Consider the following 18,500-nt stretch of genomic DNA (forward strand, 5'->3'; position numbering starts at 1 on the left):
TTTGGCCCAAAACCCGGCCCTTAAATGTCCAAGTCACTTTTTCCATACTCAGCAGCTCCTGGTGTATAGAAATGGCAGAGGAGGACGCGGGCGGGGGTACATGGAAAGAGGGGAAGAGTAATGAAGAGAAAAAGAGAGCAGAAAAGGGGAGAGGGCTAGAATATTAAACAACTTAACAGCCCAAAAGCCCTAAGCAATTAGCATGACATCATGTATCTGCAGACACACTCACACACACACTGCAGACCGGGGCTAGGTTTGGATGAAGAGTAAGCCAGCAAGGCAAAAAGGCTGGAAGGATAGAGAGAGGCAGGATGACAGTGCAGCATTTCTACTCTGGTGGTACAGTCAGCGACACATTCATGTGTGGATTGCACTGATAGACGTAACAAACCAACACCACAGCCTAAACCTCGTAAAATCACCACAACCACTGCCTAAAATAGGCAGTACTGGCTGTTTACCATGAATGTGTACAGAGTAAAAGAGCAAGTTTTCCAATTGGAAATATTGCATTCGTTCCAGATGGGATTTTACATGTGTCTATGAACACAGCAGCAAAATGTATACACGCAAGAAGCACCTGCATTAGTGCAAATGTGATGCAAAACAAAAGCATGAAAGAAAGGAAGGGGGGAGGGAGGGAGGCCGAGAAACCTCAGTGGTGCACTCCGACAGGTCCACTGATAATTTGTGTTGTTGTAAACAACTTCAGCTTTCCTTCTTTGTCAACAGGAACACACATTTTACAACAGTAACACACAACAGATTCAGTCCTTTACAAGGTAAATCAGCACTCCCCTGGCTTGAATGTTTTTTTTATGCACAATCATACCATATCTGAAACAAATCCTGCACTCCGTAGTCCGTACCTCCAAGAATGTAAAACAGGAAAGTTGATTGCATCATTCTGTAGATTCCTTAAATCACAGGACATAAACAAGCCATTAAGTGGCTCCATGCTTTTATAAAACAAACAGGCGTTTTATCTCATGGGCCTGGCAGAAACTGCCAGAGCAGGGCTGGAAACGATTAGCTAGCGGCCTCCTGCCAGCACCATGCACCAATACAAGCCTCAGCCATCACCCCCAGGGGCCTGCATGGCCCACAGCCCCAGACTATTCTACGTAATGTGAGCATGTGAAGAGAATACCCTCCTTTATGCTTGTTTGTTTCACAATGAACCTCTTTATCACTTAAATTGATGCCCAGCAGCAGAGACCTGCACAGGACGAGACACAGGACACAGCCAGGAGCTAGTGCATCTCTGAGTGGAAACCAAGGGACAGGAATAACTGCTCCTTCAGGGTTTTGTCTATGCAACAATTAGTTTAGTGAATTAGTGTCAAAGATAATTGGACAACAATTAAGAATATAGATTAATAGTTAAAGTAATGAAGTTAAAACGCTGGCTCAGTCTAGCTTCTCAAATGTTTTGGTTTGATGCTTTTCACTGTTTTACAAGAATGAAAATGTAAGTACCTTTGGGTTTAAGTCTGTTAGACAGACAAAGTATCCAATTTTACTATTTTTATATGTTTTATAAAATACATTTAAATAGGGGGAACTCTATAGTTGTGAGCACAAAGGGCATAACTTAAGTGCAACTAACGGAAGATGGAGTTGAAGGTCAATTTCAGGTTACTTCATAAAAACAATTATTACATTAATTAAAACTTTAAATCAAATAAAGAATTCCCCAACTATAGCATACATGAAGGTGTTTAAGTGTTGAGAGGCATACATTAACACGTTACTTTGTGAATGGTGTTTGTTTAACTTATAATGAATGGACGACTGCAGGTCAGTTTACCAACACTCACTGTTAACTAAATATAACTACATAGCGATATAGAGAAAACATTACGTTTAAGAGTCGTGACGTTTTAGAAATGTCACTTTACCGCTCTGTTGTGTCCACATTCAAGCGTGTTTCCCATTAAATCCCCCAGTTAGCAGCTAGCAGTCGAGTTGTAGTAGTTAGCTAACCTTTAAGCACAGCGGTGGTCAACGACTGGGAGCTCGCGAGGACGTTCCATTCACGGTTGTTCCAGGAACAGCCGTTGGTTGCTTAGCGTTCCCTGACACTTGTAAGGAGTAACTGAACGGCCCTCACGAGCAAAACAAAATCTCTAACAATAAAGTCAAGAGAACACACGCTGGGTCCTGTAAATGCCCCCATCTGCCGCCGCAGCCTCCCAGTCTCCTCTCCCCCACCTTCCCGACTTGTTTGCAACACAGCGGGGCCCACGGATGCCAAGGCAATGCGTCGCCCAGAAGAACATGTAAAGTTACTCACGTTTACCACTCAATTCAAGGCTGAGAGAGACTGCACCGTGACTAGCACAACTCCCCGTATTCAAGCGAAAATTCTCGGCATACCACATCACTCACCTCCTCTCTCCAGTGTGTTCACGTCCTCCTTGCTGCTGCACTCCTGTCTTTTCTCTCCTCCCCTCCGTTTTCTCTCTCGGCGTTTTCCTTTTCTCCTCCCTCACAGATGCCGCTGTTCTCCGACAGGGGGAACCGGGGGACGCTGCTCCGGAAGCAAACGCTCCTCTGTGTTTTTTTTACACCCACTTTACAGCCTCCTGCTTCATGTAATAGTTTCATCTTACAAGGGTGCTACAAATGAATGCTTTAATTTAGACAGATGTTACTTCTAATAAAAAAAGGTATCCTCATTCATGCTCATTTACTTGTTATTTCTCATATCTGCCTGTGATCATGATTTTATGACCTATGACAAACAGATATCATGCAGCTTATATCATATCCTATCATAGATACAGAGTCTGCAAAAAGCAATTATATTTCAGAAAACAATAAACAATACTAAACCTAGACCGGTGTGCACAACATTTGTAAAAAATAATAATCATAATCATAATCATAAAAAAAATCAATAGTCGTGCAAATCAAAGTGACACAGTAGATAAGGTACATGTTTTTTATGCATAATAACTATGAGCAATCATAATATGATAATAATATGATGGGAAAAAATGAACATGATATACAGATCAACACTCATATCAGTTTGTATATGTCATAAACCAATTATCTACCTAATAACAATGATATTATTTTAAGGACCAAAGTGACTGACTACCTTGCTATATTGCTAATACATACAGTATACGGGTAATAGCGCATAATTGATTAGGAATTCATATTCAGCTTTGCATTTACTGAAATTCATGCACAAGAAAGAAATAAAATAGCATTTCGTCTCCAACCACCATATATTGTTTGTAGAAATTCAGTGTCAGTCTCTGTGTAGGCTCAAGGTTCTAAAAGAAAACAATGTGTATGACCTAAAGGAAATTTATCTTTTGTGCACAAACAGGCACCTGGATCCAACTTAAACTGTCTAAACTTACTTTTGGCCAAAGTTGCAGAAAAACCTGGTGGTATTCACGCCTCAAAAAACTAAATAACATGTAATGTGTGGAATTAATGGACATATGAAAAATATTCTTCCACTGGGAAATAAAGTGTATTTGTTCTGCCTTGTCCTTGTTGAAAAAATAAGTTGCATCAAATCTAGTCAGTGCACAGTCCCAGAGCACTGAAACTGTGTAGCACTTATATAGTGCTATAGTCCACTCTAGAGTTGCATATGAGATGACAAATTGTATTACCTTTGAGAAATTTTCAAGTCTCTGCGAGATGGTTTTCCGTAGAACACAAATATAAATAGGACCTAAATGGTGCCTGAAGGTGAGAAAGTGATGAACAAATTGTTAACCATGCCTTTGCTTTGAAAATGAATTGACAACATTGTAGACATGTTTTTTTTAGTCAGTTACCTAAATGTGCCAATACCACAAAGTAATTATTACTGACAGTTGCTAAAACATGAATGGGCAGAGACTGCAGGCAAAGAGTGAGGCATTAAGAAGAATCAAGCAGCCACAATGTGCGTAAAAAATAACACCGCAAACTACTTTTTCAGTTAACATGTAACTGAAATATCTTGATAACTATTAACAGATTTATATCGAAAAGTGACTTTGGCGATGTCATCTTTTTTTTTCTTCAGTGCTATCAACCAGTCACGACTTTCACTTGTCAATCACTTCAGTTTACGGCAAGATTACCTCTCCTTTACAAGAACAGAAATTTGTAATTTTAGAATTAAATCTTAGATAAATATGGCATTAAAAAACAATAACAAACATACAGAGCACTGAAATAAATAAAACGGTATGTGAGCTGGTTAATTTTTAAAGTCTGAACAAATGCAGTACAGGGCAACACCATGGGCAACACATTCTTGTTAAATAGTGACACCTGGTGGTTACATTTGGTAAAGGCATTGTTAGTCTCATCAAGCACTCATATTGTATTACAAAGGATGGCATATACAATATTGATTTGTAAATTAGTTCCACTTTAAGTACATTTAAGAAACAAAATACAAACAAAATACAAGATACAAAAACAACAATGGCTGATATCCTGTTTCTGTACTGCGTTTTCAGACCCAGTATAACAGATTTAACTGCTCATCAGAGCAAAGTCATGTGCAAGGAAACACATGAAAGAATTTTCATTATTTTTTTTTTCTATTTGGTCTTTCATTTAAGGTTTTTGATTTCAGTTTAGTTTTAGTTAGTTTTACGAGTTCATAAGTATTTTTATTTTTATTTTGAGGAATTGACTAGTTTTAGTTTAGTTTTTATTTTGTTTTCGTGTTAGTTTTAGTTTTTAAGGTATTAAGAGGAGCCTTGATTTAAAGAAGCTGAAAAGGGTAGGATGTAAGAATGCATGACATTAAATATGATATTCATTAGGCCTTTTATTGGGCCAGTGTCTCTTGAGAAGTCAAACAGCATGACAAAGTGGTATAGCAACCACAGTGTGAATTGAGGGAGAAAACGAAAAACTGAACTGATTTTACCTGCAATTCTATTTAGTGTTGCATTGTTCATTGCATTTTTTATTTAGTTTTAATTTTTTTTGAAAATTGTAGTTTTTATTTTTATTTCAGTTAACGAAATTATTTTTTCACTGCTAGTTTTAGTTTCAGTCTTAGTTTTCGTTAACTATAATAACCCTGTTATAAATGTAGATGATGTTTCATCCTTAGTCTCCTCCATCTCCGAGCTGTAATAACTCCGATCCGCAAGGCGGCGCTGTGCTAATATCATCCCCGGTTGTTGACCAATCAACGGCGTGCAGCAGTTTGAACAAGAAGCGGGCCAAGCGTATTCGGGAAATACTGATGGAGACACAAAAAAGATAAAAGATAACCCCAATAATCATGGAAATTGGATAAAGGAGCAATTTAGATGAAGTTTCAGTGATTTTAGTCGATTGTTGTTTATAGGTCGATAGAGTTTGTTTTCTCAGCGCAGATAAAAGTTAGCTAAAGTCCGAGCTATCCGGCTAATCTTGACTGACAGATGAAAACGTTTGTCTTATCCCGGTTAGTTAAATACGTTTGAACACACCTTTGACCGTTGATTTAAAGTTGGCTTTTTAGTACGGTTATATTTGTAATTTTAAAACATGAAGCCATTAAAGCCGACATTTCTGAAAACATACGGTAAGCAGACACGAAAGCTGTCCGCCTGGATTTCACCTGAAAACCGCAAGCAGGCCTTCGACAGCACACTGTCAACAGAAGGGGATGTCTCCGTTTTTGAACCCGCAAAACCTACGAGGAAACGGTATGTTCAGATATTACTAACTTTCCCCACTTCTGTCTTTACACTTAAGTTGTATATTGGTTTTCGTGAGGATCCAGTTACAGTTAATTAGGTCTAAGCAAATTGTGAATTAGTTAACAAGACAGTATTGCGAAAATATTTATCATCGATAGCTTTCAGGCTCAGATGACCAAGTTACGTTCAACACAGGAAATTGGAAATAATATTATGAACATTTCCATAATCTATAGGGAAGTCTGAAATTGATATGTGTGTTCAAGTCTGAAAGGGCTGCACAATACGTTTTTGGCTAAAAATAATGCTTTTTAGAGCCTCAACGTTGTTTCAGGAGGAATTATATTTTTATCACATGATTTATAATAATTAAAGCCCTATCAGTACAGTTGATAGCACACATTATGGTCAGCCAACAAGTGAGACTGAGCTGCATTGGCAGAGGTTTGAAATTATATGTAAACAGTGCAGGTTTGACAAAGATTGTTAACCACAGAACATTGACAAGCTTCTCTACAGTTAAAATCAGGCTCAGTCAATATCTTGGTCGTTTGTACTTATTAATTTATCTTTTACTTATTAATTTAACCATCTTTATTACAATAATTACTTAGTTATTAGACCCAATAAAATGATAATTAGACCATATGTTGATCTTATATATGTCAAAAATCAGTATAATTAATAGTATCTGCCTCAGAAGTCCATTATTGATATATTTCATCTTAAAGAAATACATTAGATTCTTCTGATATTTTTGCCCTCATGTTCGATATCATATCCTCAACCATTCCTAACCTGTTCATCTGTTTTACATGTTGTAGAGAGAAGAGGACTACTGTTGCCAAACAAAGAGTGACGCGTCCTGCTAAAAAGAAGGCCAAGTTGAGTCTGACTGAGAAGAGCAGTGATGAGGAGTATATCCCTGTTTCCACATGTCCTCAGCCTGATCAGCAGAGCAAGACAACCAGGTCAGTAACAAAACATACAGCAGGCAGTTGTAAGTGATGTCATTATTTCCTTGCTATACATTTTGTAATGGGTAAACTGTTAATAATGAACCAATTATAGATTCATAACATTACACATAAAAATACTTGCTCATTAGTTGTTTTTAATCATTTCCAGGGGTAGAGCAGTCCGTCCTGCCAAGAGAAAAGCCATGTTATCTCTGACAGAGAGCAGCAGTGATGAGGAGTACTTCTGCAGGCCTTGTCCTCCCCGTCCTCAGCCTGCTCAGCAGAGCAGGACAACCAGGTCTGTGTGTGCTGTGTGTTGATTCAAACAGTTCAGTTGTATGATTATAAAACAGGCAAATGCGTCAAATCTTCGTTCAGTCATCAGATGAATACATTTTTTCGATTAATAACTTTGTATTTTATAACTAAGTGTTAAGTGGTATCAAATCACTTAGAGAACTAAGTCTTAAAGTTAGTTTAGGCAATGTATTTAAAAACTTTTTTCTTTCTATCATTGCGTAAATACTCCTTCCCCACAGAAAATAATCTATCAAATGCGCTGACAAAAGATGTTTGGCTGTCCAAGGCCTGTAAAAGGTCTAATCATAGCATTTAGAGTGGATGGCATGCCTGCCTGTCTATACCTACCCACTACCTGTGCATAGTCTTACAGGGCTCCTTTTGGGCATGAGTGGAGTCTTTCACATGCCAATTATAGTGAGCTAGTTGCACAAGAATGACAGAGAAAGGCATCTTTATGCAGTTAGTGATTACCACGATATTACCTTAAAGGACAAATTCACCCCTGGAAAAAGCCCCTGTCAGTCAAAGCTGGTGTTCTCTGCAATCAATACAAGCAATAATATTTGAAATTGGTCGCCGTAGCTGTGGAGAAAGTTGTACAAACAGCTTGTGGTTTCACCCATTCTACATTCCTACAACACCCAGCGTGCATTGCACCTCTCTCTGAAAGGAACAGCCCAGCGAGGGCGTGGTTACATAGGGAAGTTATAGATCTGCGCGAGAAGTCTGCCTGTATGTTCGTTCTTTTGACCAGAACAGTTGGTAATTCACTCGTCTCAAGGTCCAATTCACAAAGCACATTGCCCTGATGATATTCAAGTGCAAACTCGCCCATAAAGTTTTGCAGGTCCGTGCAGTTTGCTCTTGTTTTGTGTCTGATTGTGGAGAGAAGCTGTCTGCAGCTCCGCTGTCTGCTGTGCGCTGCTGCGCTCTCAGCTGCGCGCACACTGACGGACCTCAACTGCATGCACACATCGATGAGGAGATAGGAGAGGAGGGGGCAGATCTTTGAACAGCTTACTGTAAAGTCCACACTCAACAGGTGTGTACTAGTCTCACTCTCTGTAATGCAGCTTCATGTTTTTAAAACATAGCACAGGCAGCACAAATGCCTGTGCATGGAGTATGAGGCAGACTCTTTTTATGTCATTTGCACAGGTTAAACGGGCACAAAAGCCATGCAATCCTTCAGTGAATTCCCCCCTTAGAGTCCTACCAAATATTTCTACAATCAAATAAAAAACAGAGCATCATGGTGTTCACCTGTACATTGTTCCTGAGTGCAAAGAGAGCAAGAGGAAAAGAGACGCTCGAGTGAAATACTCCCCGTTTTTAGTTAAGGACATTGATTGCTGCGTGCAGTCAAAGAAGGTGGGCGTCCTGGATTGAGGAAGTGTAGTTTAGCAAGCTCTCTGGGGCCCGCCAGATGACACGTTTTACTTAGTCTGGCGAAGGTTTTCCAGAGAAGTGAATAACGTCCTCCAAAGGCACAGAGCGAAATTGTATTTTTGTTGTACCATAATGGCATGATAGGAGTCATAGGACTGATGGTTGAAAATCGGTGAATTTGCCCTTTAAGTGAGGCAGTGTTCATGTGTTTGGAGGGAGTGGCTTTGAAGTGTTTCTGTTTGGTTACTTTAAAATCTAGCGTACTGTGGCTGGTTTCTCTAAATATGCTTACCCTAGCTTTAATGTGTATATCTTGAATCTTCTTTGTGTCTGTGTGTCAACAGGAAAAGCAGTCTCATGCCTGGAGTGACGATCAGGCAGAAAAGACAGCAGATACAAATGATGAGCAAGAGTGAGGAATCCCCGGCAATGAAGAGAGACTCCACGTAAGTGTTTAGCTATTCAGACTGTCAATCTCCCAACAATTAGCCAAAGTGTGTCTGCTGCCTGAGGCCAGACTTTTGGCTCTGTGTGTGAAAAAAACTAAAAGGCAGATGTATTTTCTTTTCAATTAACATAAACAAACATACAAACATACATTCCCGCTAATCCCCCCCCCCTCTTCTGACACCCATAAAGCAAGAATAACAATAATAAATACATAAATAATGAAAATTAAATAAATAAAGGGTAAAAGGGGAATGTTGAACTTAGTGAGCACAATAATAAAAATCTAAGTTAACATTTGCACAAACTCCACACAATTATCAGTAGGAAGTAAAATGGTTCAGAGGAGCCAGAGCTTTTATGGGATCAAAGGAAAAGTGAGAGTGAAACCTATGAACGGGACCCAGGTGTCAATGATGGGACTTTACATCTGTTGTATTTAAGTTTTTCTAGTGGAAGTAGGGATAACATTTCTTTGATCCAGTTGACGAATGCTGGAGGCTTGTCGACTTCCATTGCGGAGAATAAGTCTCCGAGCCTGAAGCTAGGCAAATGCCCAAAAGTTGGGTGGCGAAGTTTACGCCCTCGTTTGGGACAAGGCTAAAGTTTTACTGGGCTCGACTTTTGCTGCAATGCAGCATTATACAACCAGTCGCTAATTAAATGCAAGTGCATATTTGTGGTGGTTTCGTTCGTAATGTGACCTTTATTTCTACTTTTTACTTTGCAATTGTTGAGAGTTGTAGTAACTTTGCAGTTACAAAATCCTATTATGGCTATAATGAACTGTTCTGCCGTTTTTTTCCCACATTCTTAATGACTTAAATGGCATAAATCAAATCCCGACCAGTGCAGCATCTTGTAGTGTTTTGATGCAGGGCTGTTTTCAGTCCAAACACCTGCTAAAGTTCCTCTGTAATGCTTTAACCATTAAGTTTATTCCTCTTTTTCTCCTTTTTCTCAGTGTTCATCTTCCCTCTGCGAGCCACTTTGTTACCCGCCGCAGACGTTCTACTGCTGCCAAACCCAAACTCCCTCCAGTAACATCCAGTTTTCTCAACTCCTCAGACGACTTTAGTTCATCTAGAATTCCTCTGCCCTTCAGGAGGAGGAGGAAGCTCCCTCCAGCATTTATAGTGTCAAGTGCAGAAAACTCATTGAATGCTGCAGGGACCGTCAGCTTTGCAACTAATCCATTCAGAGAGATCTCCCTCAATGAGTCGGCAGATCACAGCCTCGGACCCTGCTCCAGGAAACCCATCTTCTGCTCTACACCCTCAGCCGGCCCACTCAGCAAACGCCCATGCCTGAAACCCTTACCTATCAATGATCAGTCTTCCTCCCCTCCCTCCATGTCAGTAAGCTGTATAGAAATCATGAGCACATTCCAGGAAGAGCTGTGTTCACCAGGGCCGCCCGACCTCCCTCAGTGTTCTGCACCCCCCACTGGGCTTCATTCAGAGGCCAAGCTACAGTCGAGCCTGTGTGAGCAAGAACGTTCTGGTGATTTATTTATCGAACCCAAGAGAAATACCTGTGTTGAAGAATCCAAAAGCAACAGCCTCAAAAACAGGAGTGTTGGGGAATTACCAAGTTTGAATCTGCTCTCCGCAGATGACAGTAAACGCAGCAGTCGTTTTGTGTCAGCAGCAGGGGGATTAGAGTGGCTGATAGAGGCTCTGAAGGAGAAATGTTTGACCGATCGCTGCACAGTGCAGCTGGAAAGATTGGACTTCCTCACTGTGACTCAGCTATGCAGTCAAACAACCTACTCGTCCTGTTTGGAGCTTTCAGGCTCAGCGCACAGCCTGCAAACAAATGAACATCCACCATCTGTGCACAGCATTCAAACATCACTTGATCATTCATCTGTGAAAAATGATCAAACCAGTGATTGTTTACAGTCTGAAGAAACTTTGGATTCTCCTGAACGTGCAGCTTCAGTGCCTGACTGTCAAAGCTCCAACAATTCATCATCAGTAGACTGTAAGCAGTCAGCTGAACACTCTTTTTCAACGGGAGGCATCACAGAGCAGTCAGCATCTACCCACCAAACAGACAGCAGCGTAGAGTTTATAATGGGCACACAGTTACCAGCCAGCAGCCCTGTGCAAACACGGTCTACTGAGGAGGAGGCGGTAGCTGTGAGGCACGAAAGTCTTACTAAGAAATGCACGGTTCAGCTCCAAAAATGTGCATCATCACCAGTGATTGTTCAGCAACTGAAAGAGTTCATGCAGCAGAAAGAAAGAGGTTTATCCTTTGGTGAGAAATCAGCCGATTCAGATGCAAACAAGTCTGAAAATGACACAGAAGATCCCACATGTTCAGGGGAAGTCACAGAGACAATGATGGCGTCTTTTAGACAGTCAGTAAGTAACAGCAGTTTAGTATTTCAGACAAAGTTGAATGACGCAGAAAGAGACAAAGAGGCAGCGGTGCTAACAGTGATGCTGAAGGAGAAATGTCTAACTGATAAACTCATTGTTGAGATAAAGAGGTTATCGCAGCACAAAGAAATCCTGCAGCTCAAAACTCCCACCGATGTGTCAGACTCAGCCGGCGATGACCAGACAAAGACCGACCACCAGTCTGAGAGTGACACTAATCACAGTAATGAAGACACATCAGTCATAAAAGTCAAAAACACAGGCTCCACTAGTTCTGAGGACAAGATCGTTTCAGACAAAGACGAAGTCGTTCCCCAAAGGAGAAAAAAGGCATCTCAGGCTCCCAAAGAAAAGAAAAGAAGGAGCACATCGGCGGACCGACCGGGGATGACGAGGAAGGCGTGCGTCAGCGGTCTGAGTGTGAGTCGCTGGAAAAACAAAGGCAACACCAGCGCACACGTGTTCAGCAGCAGGACCGCACAAATGGGCGGTAACAAGGCTGTGGACTGCAGCATCAACGAGCTGATCCCCACACAGCACAGACAGCCAAAGGTGAGAACAACACAAACACGGCACAGAACTGCCGTTTACTGAATTTACTGGTTTACTTATTGGTCAGGCAAAATAAGCGATGTCAGAACTTCATTGTGTGTTCTCTGACACAAGAAAAAGATTAACCAACACATGGATTGTCGAGCCTCTTTACCTGACACAGTCTTTTGATTCTGTGTATTGAAATAATAGTTTTAACTGTATGGTTTACTGAACATGTAGAAAATCTTGGATGTTTACTTGGGCTGGTTCAGGAAATATCAGAAATCTCCATTTAATGTGACGTTATATTTATGTGTAATCAGGTTGTAATATAGCTTTTTAACCCAAATGACAAAATAAGAATTTACGAGTGCTATCCACCTCACGAATACTTTGGTTTGCCTAGTTTGAGAAAACTGTCTAAAGCCCCTTTTACACTGCCAGTTCAAGGCGGGATTATTACACGTCTGTGTGTTTTTTTGCATCAGAGGTAGTGTTTGTGTGAGTGAAGGGTGCACCGTTTGCTACACCTCACGCACCTTTTGCTTCTGCAGTGCTGGAACGCTGTGTAAAAACACACACTGGTGCGGCCTTAGGCTGCCGTTGCTTGGTCCAATGTAAAATGGCAGAGGCGGCATGACAGCGGAGCTTCATCCCGGCGCTGAGGCAGAATGTAAAAAGGGCTTAAGCTGTTGATGAATATGATAAGATGACTGTGACTATAGTTTTATTTGTGACCTTTAAAAGATTTCTTTTAAGGACCTGCCAAAGCAACCAGGGCACTCAGATTCAGGTTTCTCCACAAACCAAATTTTAGAGTCACCAATGTGGGAGGAAGCTAGAGTACCCTGAGGGAACCCACGCATGCACAGGGAGAACATGCAAACTCCAAACAGAAAGGCCCACTTCGTCTGAACCAGGGTTAGAACTTAGGAACAGCTCTAACCACTGTGCAGCCCCTATTTACTTCCAATTCATGGACATAAACCCTAATTATCTGCACGTAAAAGTATCACTACAAACCACCCATCTATATCTAAATGTTCATTGTTAAGAAGGGTTAAAGATGACTGCACGTGGAGTATTAGTAGGAGTAACATAATTGACAATCTATGATATTTATCCTGTGTGCAGCAGCTGTTGGGGGGTATGAATTTCTCCACCCCTGTGAGAGCGAATCGGCTCAACCTCTCGTCTCTGTTGGCTGACTTGACACCAAACACAAACACCTGGAGCCGACTGAAAGCTGCCCTCTCTGTTCATCGCAAGGGCATGGGTAATACACTTGCGCACACACACACACACACACACACACACACACACACACACTCGTCCCTTTACTGTTTGTGACTAATTACATTTGCAAACTTAATTTAAGGCTTTCAGTTCAATGGCTGTCTTGAATCACCTCCCATTAATGTTTAAACTGTCCTTGTCTCTCACCCCTCTCCCCCTTCTCTTTAGTGCTACTCACTCCGAGGAGTCTGCATCTGTCCACGTCAGGCTCTCCTAGAAGAGAGGAACTGGCAGACGTCAGCCAGGATCTCTTTGCTACACCCTTTCGCACACCGCTATCCAAACGGCTGCATTCACAGCTGCAGAGCTGCAGTTCTCTGGTACAGTACACTTACACAACCTTAAAGACAGACAAGGGCAGACATGCTGCCAAGCGCCTTATGTCAAGTTCGCATCAAGTAGCAGATTAGCAAACACACTGAATTTTTAATTAGTACTGCTTACTGTCTCCAGGCTTGATGTTTGTGTCACCTCCTCCCTCCTGTCTGTCTCCCAGGTTCTGAGTGAGGATGCAGATCTGTCGGATGCAGAGAAGGTGTACGCTGAGTGCGGCCAGCCGTGCCCTCTGCCCTGGGAGGAGTGCATCCTCCCTCAGCGTATGAAACAGTGTGTGAAGATTGGAGAGGGGACCTTCGGTGAGGTCTTCTCCACCACCAATGCCTCAGGAGAAACTGTTGCACTCAAGGTATGCGTGTTTGTGAGCATACTAAACCATTACTCTTTAAAAAATGTGCGAAACCTCTGTGTTCATTTTGCTGTAGAAGGCTGTGATAAATGGTTAAAAGCTTCAGCGGGGAGGGGAGCCAGAAACCACAGTTGTTCAATACTTATCATTCTTTATATTATTCGATACAGACGTTAGTATATTCCGCATTAAGAGGGTGGTTCTTGTCTTGACAGATCATTCCACTAGAGGGCAGTGAGAAGGTGAACGGAGAGGAGCAGAAGAAATTTGGAGAGATTCTCCATGAGATTATCATCTCAAAGTAAGTCGTGCGCAGAAAACAAACTGCTAAATAAAGGAGTGTGAATTTAGTGATGCCTAATGATGAGCTATGGAAACCTCTTTAGTTGCTGAGTAAAAACATTTTGTGTTGTGTTTTTCTTCCAGGGAGCTGAGCAGCCTGAAAGAGAAGCAGCACAACCAGACTCACGGATTTATTGGACTCAATGAGTAAGCACCGTCTGGTCTCTTTATCTCATTGCGTTCTTAGTAGCTTTGTGTGCTAATGTTACTGACTCGTTCCCCCACAGTCTCCACTGTGTGCAAGGCTGCTACCCTCGAGACTTCATGAATGCTTGGGACAACTTCGACCGGCAGAAAGGCTCTGAGAACGACAGACCAGGTCAGCCACAGAGAAGCTTTTCCTCGTTTTATTCACATTAAATATGTATTTACTAAGAGAGAGAGTGCAGCACACTGCTTAAGTTTTATTTTTAGTCTACCCGATGCCCTGTGTGTTTGTTAATTTAACCTGGTGTCTTTTTTGTTTTTGCTTAGATTTCTTTGAGAAGGATCAGTTGTTTATAATCCTGGAGTTTGAGTTTGGAGGCAGCGACCTGGAGAACAGCAACGGAACGGTAAGTGCACCACATCAAAATAACCAAGGCTTAATACCTGCGCTCAGTGTCACATGGTATTACGCAGTGATGTTTAGCTTTCAAGACTCCACTTTGTGACTGTTCAAAACATCCCTGTCTATCTCTGTAAAAGCTGAAGCAAACACACTAAGTTAGAGCATAGGCCCAGTTCGGTTATTTGATCACAACTTCAAGTGCTGTTTTCTTCCGAATGGCTTCTTTTTCACTAATTGCAATAGAGCGGGTGCTCCTTAACCTCTATTCCCAGTAGAGTAGCTGCTCTAGCTCATTACATATGCAAATAGCTGACTAAAATGTAGTCCTATGTACTTACTGTAAGTGAGACCTTAAATATGAATGCTGAAGGAAGAAGGAGGGCATCGAAGAGACTTCCATAAATGATTTAGAAAAAACAGGCAGTTTCTTTTCATCATTGGTCTATAAATGGACTTTTTTACTGTTGGGTGAGGGAACAAATCCAGTCTTTGTTTTGTCGTCCAGCTGGCGTCTTTGGGGGTGGCGAAGAGCATCCTTCATCAGGTTACCGCAGCCTTGGCTGTTGCTGAGCAGGAGCTACACTTTGAACACAGGTAAGTTAAACACAACCACACTGTAAATGTGTGCTTCAGACCTCGGGCACACGAAGCAGGACCCAAGGCGATAATATTTAAAGTCTATGCAACGTCAGAAAACCCAATCAAAATTCCATTTGCCAGAGCCCGGTGTGATGTCTTCAGATGTCTTGTTTTGTCCATCAAAAGGACCAAAATGCAAATATAAATTCAGTTTATGGTGAAAATCTGAAAGTATATCAGCAAATATTAAAAATGTAAAAGCTGAAACAGACAGTTTTGCTGTATTTACTTAAAAAAGACCTAATAGTTGAACAATTTATAACTTTAACAAGTTGTTGAATCAACTAACTAAATTGTTACATTCCCTGAAGACGGTTATTGGATCAGGGGACTAACAGTGATTAATCATTAATACAGATGTAGTTGCTAGAGGTAATCATCTCTGGATATCCACGACTTCATAGATCAATAGAGCTCGTGTATCAAACTTTTCTGACCTATTCTCAATTCACAGATTCTATATAGAAATGTAGAATCTGTAGGTAAGACAAGTGTTCTGGTTTCCATTTGTAGTACGGTTGTAGTCCGAGTAATATTGACCAATCACCTATCAGCAGGCTGCAGCGCATGCAGGAAAAACAGTCCGTGTGGAGAGCAAAAGCAGGCTGAACGTAGTGCGCCGTAATGACATCCCGGCTCATCTGATGGCGATTTATCTTCTTCTTAATCTCTATAAACATCTGCATGTAAGTTCAGATAATCTGTTCTAGATCTAAAATTCAACTTGAGATAAATTCCCTGACGCTGTGTCAGGAAAGACGTTCAGCGTTCAGATTTCCAAACTTCCTCAAATGCATCAGATCGATCTGACCTCCGTTCAACAAACGAGCCTCTTCCGAGATTGCTACTTACTGCACATGAGGTTGCGTCACAACTGATTTTTATCTTTATTGAATAAAAACATGCAGAAACAGCTTCTTTATAAATTCAATGTTGCATTAATTTTAGCCTCCACGGCAAAAGCAGACATGATGTTAAAAATGTCCGGTCTGTATAACAACTTTAGTTTAGTAGCACACATTAAATCTGGTACCTTGAGGTGTGAAATGTGTCACACGTTCGCAGTGAGCTAACTCAGTGACGGTGGCAGTTGGTGTGTATGTGGTGTCAGTGTGATGGATGCTTTGTTGGTGTTTGGTTACAGCAACTTTATCCCCCCTGTGCTGTTTACCTCAGGGACCTCCACTGGGGCAACGTGCTGGTCAAAACCACCAAGCAGAAGATGGGGAGCTTCCTCCTGAACGGAGCAGTCCACTCTCTGGAAACCAGAGGGGTGCTCGTCCGCATCATCGACTACTCTCTGTCCAGGCTGGAAATAGGTCAGACTCTTTTGTGCATGAAGACTTTAGTCCTGTTAAAATCATGAACAGTAACAAGCATATGTTTTGTTCCCCTTAGATGATCTGACGGTGTCCTGTGATATCTCCAATGATGAGGAGCTTTTTATGGGCCAGGGGGATTACCAGTTTGATATCTACAGACTGATGAGACAGGAGAACGGGTCAGTGCATTTATGTAGCTGTACTAAACTGCCTGGTGCTACTTCAGTTTCTCTGTGCAGGGGAAGTTTATATATACACACCTATAAAAAGGACTATATACTGTGATGCATATATAATTATATATATAATGTGTCGGTTACCAGAGCCAGCATTGGGCTTCTTATTGATTTGACTTTGGCTTGGGTGAATCAATATGTCGTCTAGAAATACAAGTCAGCTGATTAGTTCAGACACACCGGGCCTGTTCTTACTGTACTCGCTAATAAGATGGAGCTCACTATAGATCTATTGTTTGTATGATTGTACATGTTTTTTTATAGATAGATATTTTTTTATAAAAAAACAGTTGTCTGTAGTAATACGTAATATGAGCCTACAGCCACAGCTGGTTAGCTTAGCTTAGGAAACAGCACGCTCTGTTTAAAGGTAAACAAATCTGTATACTGGCACTTCTAAAGCCAAAGTGTAAACAGGACAAGATGCTGTGCCGCTATAAAATAACTGATCCCTAGAGGTCCCTGTGGATGGATCTAAGCTAAGCTAACCGTGTCCAGGTTGTAGCCTATTTATGGACAGGTAAAGGGGCGGTATCGACTTTCAAACATCAGAATCTCTAATTTAATGCTTTGTTTTTCTTTGTCTGTCTTAGAAACGGCTGGAGTGACTACCATCCCCATACCAACGTGCTGTGGCTCCACTACCTGTGCTCCAAGCTGCTATCCATGAAGTACCGGGGTTCAGGAGGGAAGCGGGCCAAGGACACGCGAGAGGAGCTCAATCGTTTCTATGACAACGTCCTCCAGTACGGCTCTGCCACAGAGGCGCTGCAAAACTACCCCATGTTTCAGTAATGTGAACACAAACTGTGAGGATGCTCACACACAGACTGTTTTTTTTAGATAGAAGAGGGTCATCTTGTGTCCGCCATTCATGCCCGTTGACCTCTGACATGTAAAGATGGTTATTGATCACAGCGGCAGGGATAAAGCTCACCTAATGTACAGAGCATACACAACGGTTATTAAAATGACCACTTGAAAATGGTGTATTCATGTGTCTTAAAGTTTGTTTATGCTGTTCTTTTATTGAATGCTGCATGCTTTTAGAGCAGTTATTAAATATATATGTAGAAAAAGATGTATTAATAAATTTGTATCTGATTTTTACAACATCTGAAAGGAGTATTCTAATTTTAAAACCAACATTACTGAATTGATTTGTTTAGTTATAGATATATTAATGTTTGCTAATCGAATAATTCATTCATCAACTATTATGCAAAAGGACTGTCTAGTCCCAGTTTATCAGACATGAGGAGTTGTCTGTTATAAATAGCACTAAGAGCCATTGTTAACAGAATATCTTGAGGATCTCTGCTTTAGCACGAACAAGACTTCAAATTTGGCCTCGGAAAACTGTTGATTGAGCACTACTTTCTGACAGTTATAGTCAAAATAAAAAAGTTGACAGATTACTTAAAGCTCCTGTGAGGAACTTTCAGTTTGAGTTGATTTTGGCGCCCCCTGTGGACAAAGCCGTACCTCTTATCTCTTTGCTGATTTTGTCCTGTACATGCTTAAGTGGTGGTTTTCAACAAAAAATCTAATCCTGATTTCTATAAAATGTATCACTCACTTTAAAGGCCCTGGAAAATGTAAACAAAGGCGGCGTGCAGTAAATCGCTTCGTCTGACACCTACCCCTCGCCAGCAGCTTCAGGCATTAAAAATAACTATATAGAAATAATCCATCTTGTCGCTGATGGTCTGGTTTGCTTTTGTAGGTCATAGAGA

General features: G+C 41.2%; 2 protein-coding genes across 3 annotated transcripts in view; one reads left to right on the top strand and one right to left on the bottom strand.

Annotated features, from left to right (window-relative positions):
- Positions 1-2,502, bottom strand: part of apbb2b (amyloid beta (A4) precursor protein-binding, family B, member 2b) — a 44,469-nt gene extending 41,967 nt beyond the window's left edge. For both annotated transcript variants that reach the window (XM_069665342.1, XM_069665341.1), the window contains exon 1: positions 2,395-2,502. The gene's annotated coding sequence lies outside the window, so the exon portion shown is untranslated. The remainder of the gene's footprint in view (positions 1-2,394) is intronic.
- Positions 2,503-10,710: 8,208 nt separating this feature from the next.
- haspin (histone H3 associated protein kinase) lies at positions 10,711-17,747 on the top strand. Its single transcript, XM_069665451.1, has 12 exons — positions 10,711-11,712; positions 12,829-12,970; positions 13,159-13,310; positions 13,487-13,675; positions 13,891-13,976; positions 14,102-14,164; positions 14,245-14,336; positions 14,492-14,571; positions 15,073-15,161; positions 16,383-16,525; positions 16,605-16,707; positions 17,358-17,747. The coding sequence occupies exons 1-12, from the start codon at positions 10,849-10,851 to the stop codon at positions 17,557-17,559; spliced, it is 2,205 nt and encodes a 734-aa protein (XP_069521552.1). The 5' UTR covers positions 10,711-10,848; the 3' UTR covers positions 17,560-17,747.
- The last annotated feature ends 753 nt before the right edge of the window (positions 17,748-18,500 follow it).

This window comes from Semicossyphus pulcher, unplaced genomic scaffold, assembly GCF_022749685.1.
Source record: "Semicossyphus pulcher isolate SPU_LCO1_2020_fin unplaced genomic scaffold, fSemPul1.0.p SCAF_17, whole genome shotgun sequence".
In the NCBI taxonomy this organism is placed as follows: domain Eukaryota; kingdom Metazoa; phylum Chordata; class Actinopteri; order Labriformes; family Labridae; genus Semicossyphus; species Semicossyphus pulcher.

What these genes read in the sequence shown, in the direction of transcription:
- haspin (XM_069665451.1), top strand. Translation starts at nt 10,849, where the DNA reads ATGGGCACACAGTTACCAGCCAGCAGCCCTGTGCAAACACGGTCTACT. An exon ending in GGATTTATTGGACTCAATGA is followed by an intron (nt 14,165 to 14,244) that starts GTAAGCACCGTC and finishes GTTCCCCCACAG; the next exon opens with TCTCCACTGTGTGCAAGGCT. An exon ending in TCTGTCCAGGCTGGAAATAG is followed by an intron (nt 16,526 to 16,604) that starts GTCAGACTCTTT and finishes TGTTCCCCTTAG; the next exon opens with ATGATCTGACGGTGTCCTGT.